The sequence below is a fragment of the Mugil cephalus genome, chromosome 12 (assembly GCF_022458985.1).
Source record: "Mugil cephalus isolate CIBA_MC_2020 chromosome 12, CIBA_Mcephalus_1.1, whole genome shotgun sequence".
NCBI lineage: Eukaryota > Metazoa > Chordata > Actinopteri > Mugiliformes > Mugilidae > Mugil > Mugil cephalus.
Genome location: NC_061781.1, coordinates 7687153 through 7703541, shown reverse-complemented (window position 1 = coordinate 7703541; position 16389 = coordinate 7687153). Strand labels below are relative to the sequence as shown.

Here is a 16389-nt window from a genome sequence, read left to right as displayed (position 1 = left end):
TATCAGTTTCAATACTTACCTCATTTTTTTAGTCCTGACTGTTGCAGTTGTTGTTGTTTTTTGGTATTCCAGTCAAGACATAGTGGTCTGTGGTGCTTTTATAGTCCGGTGCTCCATTTATATTTTGTTATGGGGTCAGTTTCAAGGTAACGGCAACTCTTCCTCTTCTGTTTGCCCCACACTAATGATTTATTTTGCCCAGCAGATCTTTGCGAGAGCACAATCAGTTCACACCAACTTCCAACCGCATAACCGCATAACTTGCCCGCGAGGTCCAGCTGTTTGTAGTGACAGCAAGGTTCTGTGCTTTACCCAGTTAGTTTTCAATACATTTGTGTGTTGTCCTTTAGAGGTCGAGAAGTATCTCAGTGCACAAAAATATATTAGGGTAGTCAATTTACCAGGGATTGAGTGGTTTCATAAGTTGACGAAAGCGTCCTCAACCACAGCTCAACGAAATACGGCAAATACACAAGCGCGTATTGAATGGTGGATTCTGTATGAATGGTAGGTAGGTAGGTAGGTAGGTAGGTAGGTAGGTACACGTAAGTAGGAAGTGGTAGGTGGAAGGTACTTGTGTGTAGGTAGGTACTGGTAGGTGCTAGGTACTTGTTCGTATGTAGGTACTGGTAGGCGTAGGTAGTGGTAGGTGGAAGGTACTTGTATGTAGGTAGGTACTGGTAGGTGCTAGGTACTTGTTCATAGGTAGGTACTGGTAGGCACAGGTAAGTGTAGGTAGATAGGTAGGTATGGACAGGTAGGTAGGCAAGTAGGTACTGGTAGAAAGGTGTAGGTAGGTAAGTACAGGTAGGTAGGTACAGGTAGATACTGGTAGTTACTTGTAGGTTGGCAGGTAGGTAGGTAGGTAGGTAGGTAGGTACTGATGTACACTGTTAGGTAGGTAGGTAGGTAGGTAGGTAGGTAGGTAGGTAGGTACTGGTATATACTGGTAGGTAGGTAGGTAGGTAGGTAGGTAGGTAGGTAGGTAGGTAGGTAGGTAGGTAGGTAGGTAGGGACTGGTATATACTGATAGGTAGGTAGGTAGGTAGGTAGGTAGGTAGGTACTGGTGTATACTGGTAGGTAGGTAGGTAGGTAGGTAGGTAGGTAGGTAGGTAGGTACTGGTGTATACTGGTAGGTAGGTAGGAAGGTAGGTAGGTACTGGTATATACTGGTAGGTAGGAAGGTAGGTAGGTACTGGTATATACTGGTATATACTGGTAGGTAGGTAGGTACTGGTATATACTGGTAGGTAGGTTGGTAGGTAGGTAGGTAGGTAGGTACTGGTATATACTGGTATATACTGGTAGGTAGGTTGGTAGGTAGGTAGGTAGGTAGGTACTGGTATATACTGGTATATACTGGTAGGTAGGTTGGTAGGTAGGTAGGTAGGTAGGTAGGTACTGGTATATACTGGTATATACTGGTAGGTAGGTAGGTAGGTAGGTAGGTAGGTAGGTAGTGGTATGTACTGACATGTACAGGGAAGTGGGTGCTCATGGTGTTTTGACTGACCTAATTGTGCCAATAATGATATTTCTCATTTTGTGACGATGTACCTCGGTTTAACTTATAGTGGTTTGTCTCAATGTTGGCAACAAAAAGCAAATGTTCATAAAAATCGTTCAGTTTTAGTGACTTTCAAGTTTGAGACTTGGAAACGTTCAGTTTAGGGATAAATAGATGTAATCATTAGTGAATCCTCATTATCAGAAGTAACAGAAACACAACCATGTATTTCTGTCTGTCTGGCTGTACGCATGCCAGTGTTGGTATCTGCCTGTATGAATGCTTGTTTGTTAGTGTGTTTGTGTGTTTGTGTGTGTGTGTGTGTGTGTGTGTGTGTGTGTGTGTGTGTGTGTGTGTGTGTGTGTGTGTGTGTGTGTGTGTGTGCTCGTGCGTTTCTGCATAATATCTCTGTTTGTTTCGAAGTGTGTTAATGGCTGTGTGCATGTGCGTGCATGTGGGTGTGTTGGCTCAGGGATTTTTGGCCGCTGTCTAACAGTTGTGTGTTTATATTGAATCTGGCAAACAGCTCTGACCTTGAATACACTGCTGTTCAAATTCACCTCCTCTACAGTGTCATTTACATTACTCACATTGAGCGTGTGTCTGCGTGTGTGTCTGCGTGTGTGTGTGTGTATACAGTAAGCACATTTCTCTCTCTCTCTCTGTGTTGTCAGTTCTTTTGTATGCTACTGTTGGTTGGTGTGCGATTGTGTGTGTGCGCGCCTCTGGGTCTGCCAGTATTTTACTCTCATAATGAACTATTTCACACAATGAATCAGTTTATTTGGCATTGAGGTCCAAATTGAAATTATTTGTTTCTGCACGAGTGTGTGCTTTTTCAGAATGATAAATTGAGCGCCATAATTCCTTACACATGTATTTATGCAGAATTGAGGGTATCCGTCAATGTATCTTATTCCATCTTCTCTTTTCTCTGCAGTCTTTCTGTAGTGTTAAGCTACTTGTGCAAAAATAAATATAGTTTCAAAAAGTATGCAAGTTTTCCAAATCAGATTGGGTGGTTTTGTGATGGAACATTTGAATTTCCTAATGAGCAGACGGTTTATGTGTCTTTACTGAAGGAACGTTGGTTTACACATAAACATCAGTCTATGAGCTGTTCATTGTCCTGTTGTTCAGAAGGAGAAAATAGCTTTACTGATGACATCTGGGTGATATCGCCTTGAGATTTGATGCTATAAATTTTGATTGAAAACCCCTGTTAGAGCGTGGTGATATAGTAACACAGGTTGAAATCTTTACATTGTGCTATCAAGTGACATAATGGGTCATACGGGGTCCAGTGAGTCAAGGTATCTTCTCCTCTGCTGTATCACCTCATTTGTCTGTGCAGCCATGATTGTGTATTAAAATGATAGATCTCGTCGGTTTGAACACTGTGATGGTCAAGGTAACTTCTGTAAAACCAGTGTTTTTATGATACATTGATAGTCACCTTATTTTTGTCACCATTTTTCTCGAAGTGACTTATATTCTTCTCTTTTTTGAAACTTTTTTTGAAGTTCATTTCAGCTGGTTTCAGCTTCAAGAGAAAAAGAGTCTCTCCAGTGTTCATTGCTTCCATAACTGTAGTATTGTCCTGTAGTGATTGAATTTTATTTGCAGTTGACGTGAAGGAATAATTATAATTTATCCTCTACTACTTCTACTCCTTCCCTTCCCCATCTTTTAGTTTAAATGTCTGACAATTACATGTCAACGTTACTTTTGAAAACTTGTTTAATCATTTTTTATAACATTTATTTTATAATATATATATAAAATATACAACCTAATGATCAAAGGCCATAGCAGTTACAGTCCAATTACAATTATATATTATTGCAACAGACATTGCAACTACTAAGTGAGTGAAAAACATTTTAGATTCTTCTAAAGTATCCAACTTTTACTTAACTGCAGTAGGTCTTACACAGAATGGCTGATTGGCTCATTTGTTACAGCTTCAGCCTGCTTAAGAATTTTCCACGCAGGCTGAGTCCGTATTGGCTCATCCCAGACCATCTCCATTGGGTTTAGGTGTGGTGATTGTGGAGGCCAGATCATCTGATGCATTCTTGTTCAGATTCCATAGCCTGGAGTTTCGTTTAGCGTCATTGCCTTGTTGGAAAAACAAATGGTGGTCCTGCTAATTGCAAACCAGATGTCGCTCCGGAATGTAGCAGCTATTTTTTTTCTATAACAACAGGACTTAACGTAACACAACTGATGGCCTCCAGTGTATTAAATGAAACCAAATCCTTCCCCTTGACAGCCTCTTGAAATTAATTAACGTGTTGCCCAAAGGATGCAAAGCTGCCCTCAGTATATAAGGAGGAATCTAAAATGTGAAACATATAGTTTATAGTGGTACTGTATGTGGGTAGTAAATACACGAGCAAGCTGGGAAGGTATGGGCGATCTGAAGACAAATACAAATGACAGGAGGGAAAAGTCGAGTACAGAAGAAGAGGTTTCATCTATCTGCTGGCAGCCTGCTATTGATCTATCATCCACGCAACAAATGCCTTTATCACTTCAAATAGCGGCTAGTCGGTGAGAACAGATTTGGGTGTGCGAGGTGAAACAAGAATCCATTTTTGACAGTTGGGCTGATTAAGGTGCTGGCAGTGAGGAGGAGGGAGGAAGTTTAGAAGAAAAAAAAAAAAAAAAGACCTGCAAACTGAGAGGGAGATAAAATGATTTATGAGAGATCTGTAAGGAGAGATAAATGACAGCCAAAATATCAGATTGCAAAAAACGGGAGCAGGAGAAAAATAAAGCGGGTGATTAGTGGAGAAGGGAGGGATGGAGATGAGAGGAGGCGATATCTTCAGACGCCGCCGTTTTCCCCTCCGCTCCCGGACGTCTCTGCTTTCAGCCGCACGTGCGCGAGCGCATGAAGGACAGTCTGCGACGGCTGAGCGGTACCTCCAGCTAGTGCGTGCGCTCCGAGAAGTGATGACTGTATGTAAATTCCGCCCGGGCGGATTGTGTGTCTGTGTATCGAGTTGTCATAAACTCGTTTGTCAAGCAGACACGGCCGTATCGCTGCCGCACATCTGCAGCTACTTCGGCTGCGGTTTTCATCCTCTTTGGGGTTTTTTTCCTCGCATTCTTTTCCCTCGTCCGGCGGCTTATCTTTCTCGTGTCTTTCGCTCACTTTAGTTTTTTATTCTTAGACCTTTTGTCAGTGAAGTACTTAAAAGTGAAACTTTAACCCCACTTTCCAGTCTTTTGCTAATGTCTGGCCTTCTAAATATTTGTAGAATGAGTTTATATTAAAAGTAGAACAGAGTCGGGTGTGTTTACGTAAGTAAGGTAGGTGAGTCTTCCTTTACAAATATTTTAGAGTCCTAAGTAATCCCCTCATGAACTTCAAAGGTAGGTGTTAGACATTTGTTTTGTGCTTTTCCACATGTCACAGCTCGTTGGGTGCCTTTTAACTGATGGAACTTCTTCCAGATAGTCACTTTGCAACTTTCAAACAGACAAGCAGCACAATCCTGTTTTCGTTTTAGGCATAATCTCACTGCATTTGGCTCAAACTGTGTAGATCGTCTCTTCCCTTTCTTGGGACTCAAGTTTGTGTGTTGCTCTTGCCTGGTAGACTGCCCGACACCCCCCCCGCTCAGAGTCGGTCCGGACCAGCTCCGTTACAGGGAACTGATAATGTCCTGGCAAAGATATGTCAATCAAATCACATCGTCTGGATTGGCTTGAGTTGAATTTGTTTACAAAAAGTGTCACTTGCTGTGTTTCTATTACCCCTAGCAATGCATAAAACCCAAACATGGCACTAAAAAATTGCTGAACAGCTGAAACACTTTCACGCTCTCATGAGGTGGTTTTTCAGACGTATCAGTAGTTAATCAACAGTTTATCGCAATAGTGCCATGGAAACACTTATTCCGTGTTTCCCCATCACTGGAGATGACGCAGGGGGTCATGTGACCAGTTCTTCTGAAGTCCATTTCCTCAAAGTGAAGTCTTACGTGACTCTCTTCATGAGAGTTATGGCTCTTTCACAAAACACCTTTCAATGGAAACACATACAATGTGCAATTGTACTTTAGCGTAATATTCAGATATGTTGCATTTATTTTTGCAAAAAAGTGGAAACGTAGCTAATGGTTGGTTGTGGTTGTGACTACTCAGTTGCATGTAGTGGTATTTTTCTTTCTGCGTTAGTTGAACATGCCCCATAATGAAATCTAAATGGCATGTTGCTAAACTTATACTGTGATAAGAATTGAGTCTGTCTACAAGGCCACCAACTGCCCCAAACATGACTGAATAAGGCCTCTGTATTTGATTGCCACGTGATTGTCCCATTGCATTTCTGACAAGAACTGACAGTCAAAGCTTAATTGTAATAGTAAAAAGCAATAAAGTTTTTAACTATCACTGCAAACACCATTATATAGATTCATGTGAGTAAGATCTAATTGAGGTAAACTTCAAATGCACAACTGTCCATGTGTCAGCAAGGAAGTGTCATTGATCGGTCAAAAGACAACTGGCTAAAAGTCACTTTCAGTAGAAGCCGGTGATCTGAAGCCTCACACTAATGCCTACACTATCGGTTATTATTTTTTTTATTTTTTTTCACAGAGTGAAGTTGTAACAATTTACACTATTTATTGTAACCAAAATGAATAAGCCGCACCACAGAAAACACGACCAGTTCTTTTCATTGATTATATCCCCACTACAGTTTTCTCGAAGCAGATTGATGTTTCTTCTTTTTTTCTTTTCAGTGACCAATGGAAGTTACTCTCACATGGACGAGGAAGAGGAAGGGGTGATGTATGGATACGACACCGAGTACAACAGCTCCATCCAACACTCCTATCTACAGGAAAGGTGTGTGATAGAGTATATAGTTGACATACTTCAGAAATGAATGGCATCTCAAGACAAATGATGACTATCTTCTTTACAAACTGGTCTGCATCTGCAGCAAACTTAAGGCAACTTTGTGGCAACAGTGACTTTAAAGACACTGTGTAGTGGATGCTAGCATTCATTTTATATCCCGTCTGGATGAAGGTCACACAAAATAAATGAATTCAGGAGAATCGGGCCGCCTGGATTCTAATTTTAAAGCGATGAAGGAAGAATTGAAGTGTGCTAGAATGTCGTTTCCATATGAATTATCTTAGTCGTGACTCTCTGCGTTTCAGGGAAAGCTCTCACATCTCATGCCCGGCCCAGCCCCAGTCTCCCTCCCAGAGCCAGAGCCAGAGCCAGAGCCAGAGCCAGAACCAGCGTCAGTTCCAGCACGTCAAAGCCTCCAAGAGCATGGACCTGGGTACGACTCAGAGCCAGCATCACACTGGTGGGGAGGTTTTTTTCAGTTTATCTTCTCTGCATGGCGGCTGCATGCATCTTGGCCCCCCGTACGAATTTAAACATTCCTGCTGATGCATGGCTGCTGCACTGCCGGCACGCTCCTTAAAGCCACGTGCAGACTGACACCGAAGCAAGCGCACAGGTAGACGCAGCAACACGTGCAGGTGTTGAGGGTGGGTTTGCATGGTTTATGCGATTATGAAAATTAATACATTTTTCGTTGCTTGTGAATTGGAGAATGTCATCTGGCTGATCATTCTCGGCAAGGTGTTGCGTATTTATTTTGTTCATCTGTTAAACCACGCATGTTTCTGTGTGCACTGACTCTATGAATGCATGTATTTGCAATGCACGAAAAAATGAATCATCAGTTTTTTATACAATAACTAATTTGCTCCCTAAATACTGCAGGAGTTCTTACCAGAGAAGTGTTTGTACTGCAGAATAAGTGGGACGTAGATGAGAGGTGACACAGAGGAAGTTAACAAGCTGTGGGAGGCAGTGAAGTGGGGAGACACTTGATCGTTGTGTTGCCTTGCAGAGAATTTCCTCACGACTGCCAGAAAGATCAGAATATTCTCGGTGGCTACGGAACAGCCTGACGTGACTCTAGAACAGATGCGCTGCGGTGCTTCTCCACGCGTGACCCTTATCCTCTTTTTTTTTTTTTTTTTTCCATTCTCACCTTTCACACTTCTGACAAAGACAACAGCAAATTAGTCATATTTTGTTGCGCGGGTTTAAATTCATTCCTTTGTTATCGCGTTTTATTTCTGCAGACAAATGTCAGAAGGGCGGCTCTCGCAGCCGTTGCGGTGCCGCTCCGGCTGGCATCTTTGTTACCTGTTGCTCTCTGATCGCTGATATCCTGGTGCGAGGGTTAAGTGACATTTCGGCGACTGTTTAAAAAGTCAACTTTACAAATACGGGTGCGTACTTATGTCTGTCTCTGCGCACACGTCAGTGTAATATGACAGTGGATGCAGCCGCGTAACAAAAGCGTATTGTTTCAAATGTCACTTCCCTCAGTCCTCCTACTCTAGCTGACTCCACTGCTACATGTGTGCGAGTGTTTGAGACAGAGAGAAGGAGACAAAAGAGACTATTTGAACAGCATAAACATGTATTTCCACAGGATTAAGTGCCTGATGCTATATGCTGTATCTCTGTATGTCACCTCCTTTGTATTTTTTACACACGTGATCGTCGCTGAATGCATGACAGCCATACCAGGACTTAATTAAACTTGAATGGTACATTTACACTGTCAAACTGTCAGACAGCAGTAGTAACATCTTATTAACAAATGTCTGTCTTTTTTTTTCTTTCTTTTTTTTTTTACCTTAGTGACAGGACGGGACTAGATTTAACAAAGATTAGAATATCTTTTATATGTATATCCAAGGATACTGTAGAGGAGAGGGCCGTACATCCTCAGAGACTAGCTGGAAATCCTTTCTGATCCTTTCGATTGTTTTTCTTATTTTTCAGCTTTTTTTTTTTGTAAAGTTCAAGAAAACAGATCGCACAAACACCACAAACGAAACCAGAATGCTGAAGCTAAGGGGATGCACATGGACATATGTGATGGTACTTGGATGAAAAAGTACACAAAACTAGTTTTCAGTGAAAAATTTCAAAGTTCCAGTTTAATTACAGCAGTTCTGAGTTCATTTGGAAGTTACTGTAGCAACTAATACACTCATCAGCCACAACATTAAAACCACCCCTGGTTGTTCCTTATATCCTGGTGCCATGTCTTCCCCAAAAAGGCCTACTATCTGTACGATACAAACACCAAGGTGATTCATCACGCTAGCTCCCATCTTCTTCCATTTTTCTGTGGTCCAATTCTGATCCTCTTGTGCCCCTGTCCGGACAGGGGTCAACATAGATTTCCAGATTGGTGTGTAGCTACACAGCTCCAACTAAACAATCCGTGCTTCACTGTGTGCCTTGACAACTTTTTGTCAGAACCAGCGTAGACCACTTATCCACCCATTATCATTTGGAGATGCTCTGAACTGGCTGTCCGTAACCAATCAAAGTCGCTCAAATCCTTCCACTTGCTCATTTTCTCCTGCTTTTAACATCCACTTCCTGCTTCTGACGTTAACAGCAAAATGCTCACTTCATCCCTAACATGTCCACTCCCTGCCCTGTGCCATGATAACCAGATAATCAGTGTCTCAAACTTGACCAGGTAGCCATAATGTTGTGGCTGATTAAGCTGCGTAGTACACCCATAAAATCTGCTTCCTAATCCCGCCGCAATCACCACACACATGAACCGTAACCACAGCGTCTAATGAATTCATTAAAAGCAGCGAACTTAAGCATCAGTTAGCAAATATGTCTTTGTCAGCGCACATCCCTCAGCATTACCATATGTAAATCTGATTGGGCTCGTTAGCACTGTACGGGAAAACGCTTGCGGTTAATCTTTCAAAATCACGAACTCGCCGATCGTGAACTTCTGCCGTGTGCTTCTCAAACACGGCTCAAACAATATGTATCGCTTACAGAGGCACTCACGCATGTCAGCATAATATGTGTGATACATTTAGCCTCATATCACAGTGGCGTATGGAGAGATTTCTGGTAGAGTCGCTTTAAAACTTTAATTATTAGCAGTCTATTTAACTTGCCACTTTTTAATTAAAGTGATGACTCAAAATCAAGACGCCTTTGAATAGCGGGTGACTGTTCCGCCGCAGTGAGTGTACTGTAACACAGCCACTTAAAGAAGGATAGAGCAGGATGTAAATGGCTACAGCTTCATTGATTGTAGCCGTTGTTAATATTTATCTTTGCCGGAGACATATTCATTAAAAATGTATCTGTATTAGTTTAAATTAGTAAAGATAGGCTAGCAGCAAGTAGATTTAATTGTAATACATTAGTTTCTATAGTTGTTACCTTCTTAACCTAAACAAGAAAACTCTTTATGTTGTGTCTTAATAGCAGTCAGTGTCGCAGAAGTGCTTTTGGTCGTGATGGCAACTTCATTCTGGCAACATTAAATGACCACTTTCCCTACACTGGCTTTATCCCGTGGTGCGGCTGTTGTGTTTGTGTTAGAAAAGAAAGAAGGACAGATATTCATGGGTCAGTTACATAATTTCATTTTTATTTCATTTGTCCTCATTTCATTTTCTACCCCAGCCCAATTAAAAATTAAAGACTGATTTAAGATTATGAACTCCCCTGATACTCAGAGTTCTCCATCCCTGTCGCTGTCACTTCTCTTTTTCCTTCTCCTCTGTCTTTGTATGGCCCTCTCCTAGTCCTTAGGTTACCTTTGTAGCTCAATGATCTTGATTAGTATTATTATTAAGTGGCAACCATACTAGGTAAAAGAAGTGGACGTAGCCACCCAGGCCTTGAGTCCTCCTTTGAAGAGATGGAGGGGCTATGGAGGGAAAAGCTAAGTAGCCAGCTAGTGCTAGGTAGTTAGCTTGTTTAGGAAGATACAGGCTGAGTTCATGCTAATGTTGTCCAGCAGAAAATGGACATAGAAGTAAATTAACAGCCAACATCTCTGACTGAGTTATTACAGACAAAAGCTGAACCAGAATTGAAATCGAAGCTTAATGTGAGTGACTCCGGTCGTCGCCATCTTGGTAGAACCCGACTCCACCGCCCCAAATTTATGAGGAATAAGAAAATTAGCTACAGAGACCTAAACTTTCTGCTGTAACTTGGGGGTCTATGAGGATTGACTTGCTTTCACGTCAAACAAGTGCACTCTTTTAGGAACCTTTCATCTTGGCTTCGTTGTTCGACCCCCGGAGGTGATACAAACTTTACTTTATCTTGGCAGGCATGTTCTCATAGTAGCGCCTTGTCACTCATAAGATAGTCATGCCTTAAAGCTCCCTCAGGTTTATCGTCTACTGTACTCATAAAATAGAGCGTACTTCACCAATTGAACATAATGCCGTATTGAAAAAGACTTTTAAAAAGGAACTGAGACCATAAACTCGTGAAGGGATTTTTTTTCAATGAGGTAATAAATCAAATGAGAAGTAGAATCCTTAAGACTTCCTTAAAAGTAGACTTATTTTTGGAATGAGTGCCGTTGACCTGTGCTACTCAGGAAGGAGGGACGTTTAAAACTCCTTTTTACTGACTTTTCCTCGTCAGACTTTGAGGCAGCATCCACTTCTTCTTCTGTACGGTCTATGGTGACAATCTGGGCGCGTGCGTATATGTCTGAGACGCCTTCTTAATAATTAAAAAATAAATAAATAAAAGCCTGAACGTGTCCCCCATCTTACCCACAGACTACTGGGCTGCAGAAGCAGTCGTGCTAATTCATTGCAGACAGATGCTGTCAGACGCACACAGATGAAGTTACACTTCATGCTTGGTTTTCATTAGAAAAATATTTGCTCGGAGAAGTGACGTTGCTGGTTGGTTTTTGTGGTTTCGTGTGTGTGTCTTTGTGTGTGTGTGTATGCGGCCCGGTGCTACGAGTCAGTGTGTTCCCTGTTGACTTTAGCAAGGACAGAGAAAAAGCCAAAGGACTGGGGTAGAGGTAGAGAGTGAAAGGAGGATTAACAATCAGAATATGATCAAAGGAGGGAAAGCGGGAGGAGAGCCGAGCTGGATGGAGCGAGTGTAACTTAAGAAAAAATGAAAACAGTGAAGGAGAGACGCGAGGGTAAAGGGCAGAAGGTGGAAGGGGATAGATGAGGGCCAGTGACAAAATGAGAAAGTGGATGAGAGACTGAAGGGGAGAAGGGAGAGAAGGGAGGGGGGGGGGTGATAAATGAAGTGAGAAAGAAGGGAGGAAGGGGGATGACTTCAGTAGCAGTGAAGCAACATCGCGGGGAAAAGAAAAAGCGGCCGCCCGCCATCTTGTAAAATGAGACAGAAAGAATAATGGTGGGGTAGGGAGTGATTGCGAGAGCAGGCGAGCTGGTGACTAAGGCAGAAAGGAGAAAATCAGAACGATAAGAACAGGTTCTGAGGTTCTCAACGTTTTTTTTTGTACATTCGGCGAGTCAGAAAAGTGGGGAATGGCGAGGGAGTTAGCCGGTCAACGCCAGCTGAAAGTGTGTGAGTGTATCTAAGTTGGTTTTCTTGTGTTTCAGTGGCAGACGAGAGCAACGTCGGGTCCCTGGTTGAGAACACCGCAGGTGAGACGAACACACTTTCGCACGATCGGAGCCACGGACGCGGAGCAACGCAACACAAATGTCTCCAAATCTGCTTGTAAATTTTAAAAGCGTGCATCCAGATTTTACCTGTGCTTTGATGTCCACATAATTTCTAAATCAAATGAGCTGCATCTTGATAAGTGCTCCCGTAGCCCTGTGTTCTGCCACTACAATAAAACAAAATGAACGTATGGAGAGGCACAAAGAGGCTGTATGCACCGTGGTATACGCTCATTTCCCCCTCCCACCCTCCACTTTCATTCATATGCCACTTGATTTTTGCTCTTGCTGCCTCTGCACACCTGCTCCTCCAGACAAATTGAGGGGGCATTTCTAGAGAGGCATGAAGTACGTATGGAAGTGGAATTTGCAGAAGGGCTGGAGACGGGAGGAAAGCAGCACTGCGGCCACTGCTTAAAGACAGACACAGGCGGGATTGTTCTTAAGGGGTGAGGGAGAGGAACATGGACACATTGATGCAGAGGGAAATCTCAAGCACATGGAAACAGATGGCTGATTCATCAAAAGCCCTCACCTTTAGTAGCCTACAAACAAGTCTTTTTAGAAGTTTGATGGCAAACTTTTCTCTTTCTTGTTGCCTTGAAGTCTCCCCCATTTCATTTGTAGCTACTTCAGCGTAAGAGCACTCTTCGTTCCACTCTATACGAGTCCGCCTTGCTGCTTGCCACTTTATTCTTGCCAATCAGTCCGTGCTCTTTCCACGATTCTGATGCGCCTCGGGTTTTATACATGGTGGTGCGGCCTTTTATTCACAAGGTAAAGCGAGGTGAGAGACATAAAACACAAGATATAGATAGAATGCACGGCAGGCTTCTCGAATTTATTTTATTACAGTTAAGCCCTAATAAAACAAGGGCCGACTTTCCTCTTTCTCCAACAGCTGAAAAGATTTGGCAAACGGCCTTTTTCCTTTTCGGTTCCTCATCTTGTTTTTGGAGCTCAAGCGTGTCTGTAGTCCAGGAAGCAGGCTGTACGAGCCAGGAGTTAGGACAGTGGTTAAATATGTTCCGGACTGGTGGAACATGTTGTCGGTTGGGAGAAAAAAAAAAAGTTTGATAAAGATAGATATTTGCGTAACCTTCTCTGATTGGCCCGAGCAGTCACCAGCCTCATTAGCTCCATTGCCTCCAGTGAAGCTACCGTAGCTACTAGTAGCAAACTCCTTTATTCTCCCACAACCTTGGCTGGATATTTTACAGGCTACATCACACGAGGACGGAAATCTAGAACAATTGAGAAAGAAGATGACCATAGTGTGCTTTTGTTGTTGCGTAAGACCATGCGTGTTTGAGCCCAGATCCCATAGCTGACAGTCCAAAAATAGTACACGCCCCTTAGTGCAAGATGTGTCATCAACATTTTTTTTTAACCATTTTCTAGGAAATGAGATTAAGTGGAATATCATTTAGGGGACAGGACTTTTTTTGCGATTGATTTCAAAGTGGAGCTTACTTACTTTGCAATAAGTATCATATGAAGACAGTTGAACTTCAAATTAGATTTTATGGTTAATTATGAACTTTTAAATGGCGTAAAATTAAATTAAATATGTTATCTTGCACATAGCTTGTGATTTAAGACCGAACAATATGCTACAATTATGGAGATTGGACAAATTTAGTCGTTTGTGTCCCATCTCTTGTAAAATGCTGAATGGTTGACAGCAGCTAGTTTCCCAAATGCCTTTCTATAACATGAGCCTCACTACTAAGGTTTGTTAAGTTGATCTCATCCTCCATTTCCAAATCTTTAACATGTACGGACAACCTGGAAATTACAGAATTTTAACTGTCGCCTTTTCATTTAACGTTGCCTTGATAATAGGTTTCAGTCATATTTGAAATATCATATATCTGGTCATAGCCTCCACCCTCTCCAGCCTTAGCCGTTTTTATTGTTTGTTTGTTTCTTTTTCCAATAGTAATGAGCCTGTTCATTGTCCAGTAAAGCCTCCAGGGCCCCCTATCTTTTTCCTTTGGTTGGGTTCCAGACATCTTTTACCAAAGCCTATTTACACGGTCCCCTTCACCTGTTGCTTGTCAACGTGTCTCCTGTTTTATAATGCCACACAGACCAGGGAGCTGTTAAACAGAGTGTGTGCCTGGCAAGCACGTCCGTTTTTTCTTTTTTTTTTTTTTTTTTATTTCCAACCCACTTTCCTTTGCTCTAATGTATTTTTTATAACTGAAAAGCTTCCAACAACCCTGGGCTGGGAAGTCAGGCAGCTGCACGGACCTCGGTTGGTGAGGCTGGAGTTGCGGGGCGGGGTCCTGGGAAATGAGCAAGTTTAAAGACAATGACTTCTGGGAACGCGGCGTTTCAGTTCCAGCGACGGCCTGTCCCCCCGCGCTCCGACGAACCGCCCGGGCAGCCGCGCCACAAGTACACACGCACTAAAAAACTTCTGCCATTATGGTAATGTCATGGTAATGGAAAATTCTCCAGCGCCCTGCGGAAAATGTTGACGTCGGGGGATTTCGTATTATATTGTAATTCTGCGGAATCTGAGATGCAAAACGATGGAAATGGGGACACAGTATTAAAAAAAAAATAATAATAATGTGCGTGTGCATTTGTAGAACCCTTTCCAGAAAGTGTGTAATGGAGAGTGTGTTTGTGACTAAATACATTCCCCATGTGTTGAGGCTGCAGCTGAGCAACGTCTTTTATGAAACTCACTGTAGTACACTTTTGATAAAGAGATACTCTTGTGCATAGAAAACTCCATTGTAACTACTTGTGTCTGTGTGTGTCTAGGTTTGTGTCTCTTAAAAAAAAGAGCTCTATTATTTCCAATAATAAATCAAATCAGCTGTGGAAGCGGAAACACGTGAAACACAGTTAAAGTGACAAAAGAGATGCTTCAAGGTAAATTCTGAGCCGATCATTTAGCGCGGAGTAGCTGTGCGTGTCAGTCGCTATCGTTCCCCGGTGTGGAATGATTCTCTACTTAAACCACTTTAAATAGGACAGCACAGTCACACACACACACACACACACACACATAAGAAAACTGCTGACAGGACACAAAAGATCTGCAGCTGTGTTTCTTTCTCTGTGTTTTCCTTGGGCGATGAATGCAGCCTGGAGCTCCGTGTGTGCGCCTCTCTCATGCTTCAGAGTACGAGACTTTTCTCTGTAGCTGTAAATGTTTTTCGCCATGAATAGCCGCCACAACGATGAAAACGTTTGTCAGTGAGAAACGTGTGTCTATTTGTGCACACTTGTCCTCTTCATGAGCTAGTTAACAGACCTGACTAAGAGTGATCTGTCCTTCGTACTCGGAGGACACTCAGTTTTTCCCGCGACGGACTGGAGTGAAACTACCACACTGCTTGTCTACTTGTCTTTGTGTTGCCTGGTTTTTACTTCTTCCACCCGCAACCAGCTCCCTCTGTTTCTCTCTATCTCTTCTTGCCAACGTCATTCAGGCTTAGAGAGGCTGGCAAACGGGCAGAGGAGCTTACGACGGACAACATCTCTGAGAAAATGCCTGTGTGTGAGTGTGTGTGTGTGTGTGTGTGTGTGTGTGTGTGTGTGTGTGTGTGTGTGTGTGTGTGTGTGTGTCAGGGGGCCAGCATGATGCTGAGGGACACTGGTGCAGTCCATTGTCTGAATCTCTCCCTGGTGGAACTTTGACTTTGACAACAGTCGCACACTGAGCGGGCTGCCAAAACTACGTCTTTAGAGAGCCACATCTCTATATCCCCTTCTGTCTCCTCCTCTCTGTGATTTTCCCTTCATTTCTCTCTTCATCTTTTTTTTCCCGGGGATTTCTTCCTATCATCCGTTTTTCATTGTTCCCCAGTCTCGCCGGCTCTCGCAAAGACTTTGCGTTGGATTTAACCTGAAAGCCACCTTGTTAGGCTGATGAGAATTGATGGATTCATTTGTCACAGGGAGAGCGGCTCAATCTGTGTGTGTGTGTGTGTGTGTGTGTGTGTGTGTCTGCGCGGATTGTTCGGGATGCCGCCACATGTTGCCTCCGTGCAGATGTTCTTCAAACAGCTGAACTAAGCAGTCCCCGCCTTTCCATCTTTTCAATCATTTTACTTGACGTGAGCTCCATGCTGGATGCGCTTTCCCTGTGCTGCTTGTGTCACACACGCCTGCGCGCCGTGCCTTTCGTTGTCTTTGTGTGTACTCCTGCCTGCTTCTCTGTATATTGAAGGGCCTTTGACCCCCTTCCATCTCCGCCGGTAAGCCAATAAAGGTGAGCAGTAATCAGGAGATGGTCAGCGCTGTCGCTTCTTGCCGGCGCGGCCATTCATCTCTATCAGGCCCTACACAATGATCACTGGCATGTGCCGCACTGTATGTGTTACATGATGCTTGAGACA

General features: G+C 43.0%; 1 protein-coding gene across 4 annotated transcripts in view; it reads left to right on the top strand.

The window, feature by feature from the left end:
* The window catches only part of pard3bb (par-3 family cell polarity regulator beta b), a 208916-nt gene that overhangs the window by 100359 nt on the left and 92168 nt on the right, over nt 1-16389 (top strand). For 2 of the 4 annotated variants that reach the window (XM_047600651.1, XM_047600654.1), the window contains 3 exons: nt 6269-6374; nt 6695-6849; nt 11963-12007. In XM_047600651.1, the coding sequence (XP_047456607.1) occupies nt 6269-6374; nt 6695-6849; nt 11963-12007 (306 nt within the window). The remainder of the gene's footprint in view (nt 1-6268; nt 6375-6694; nt 6850-11962; nt 12008-16389) is intronic. The other 2 variants (XM_047600652.1, XM_047600653.1) reach the window with 2 other exon arrangements.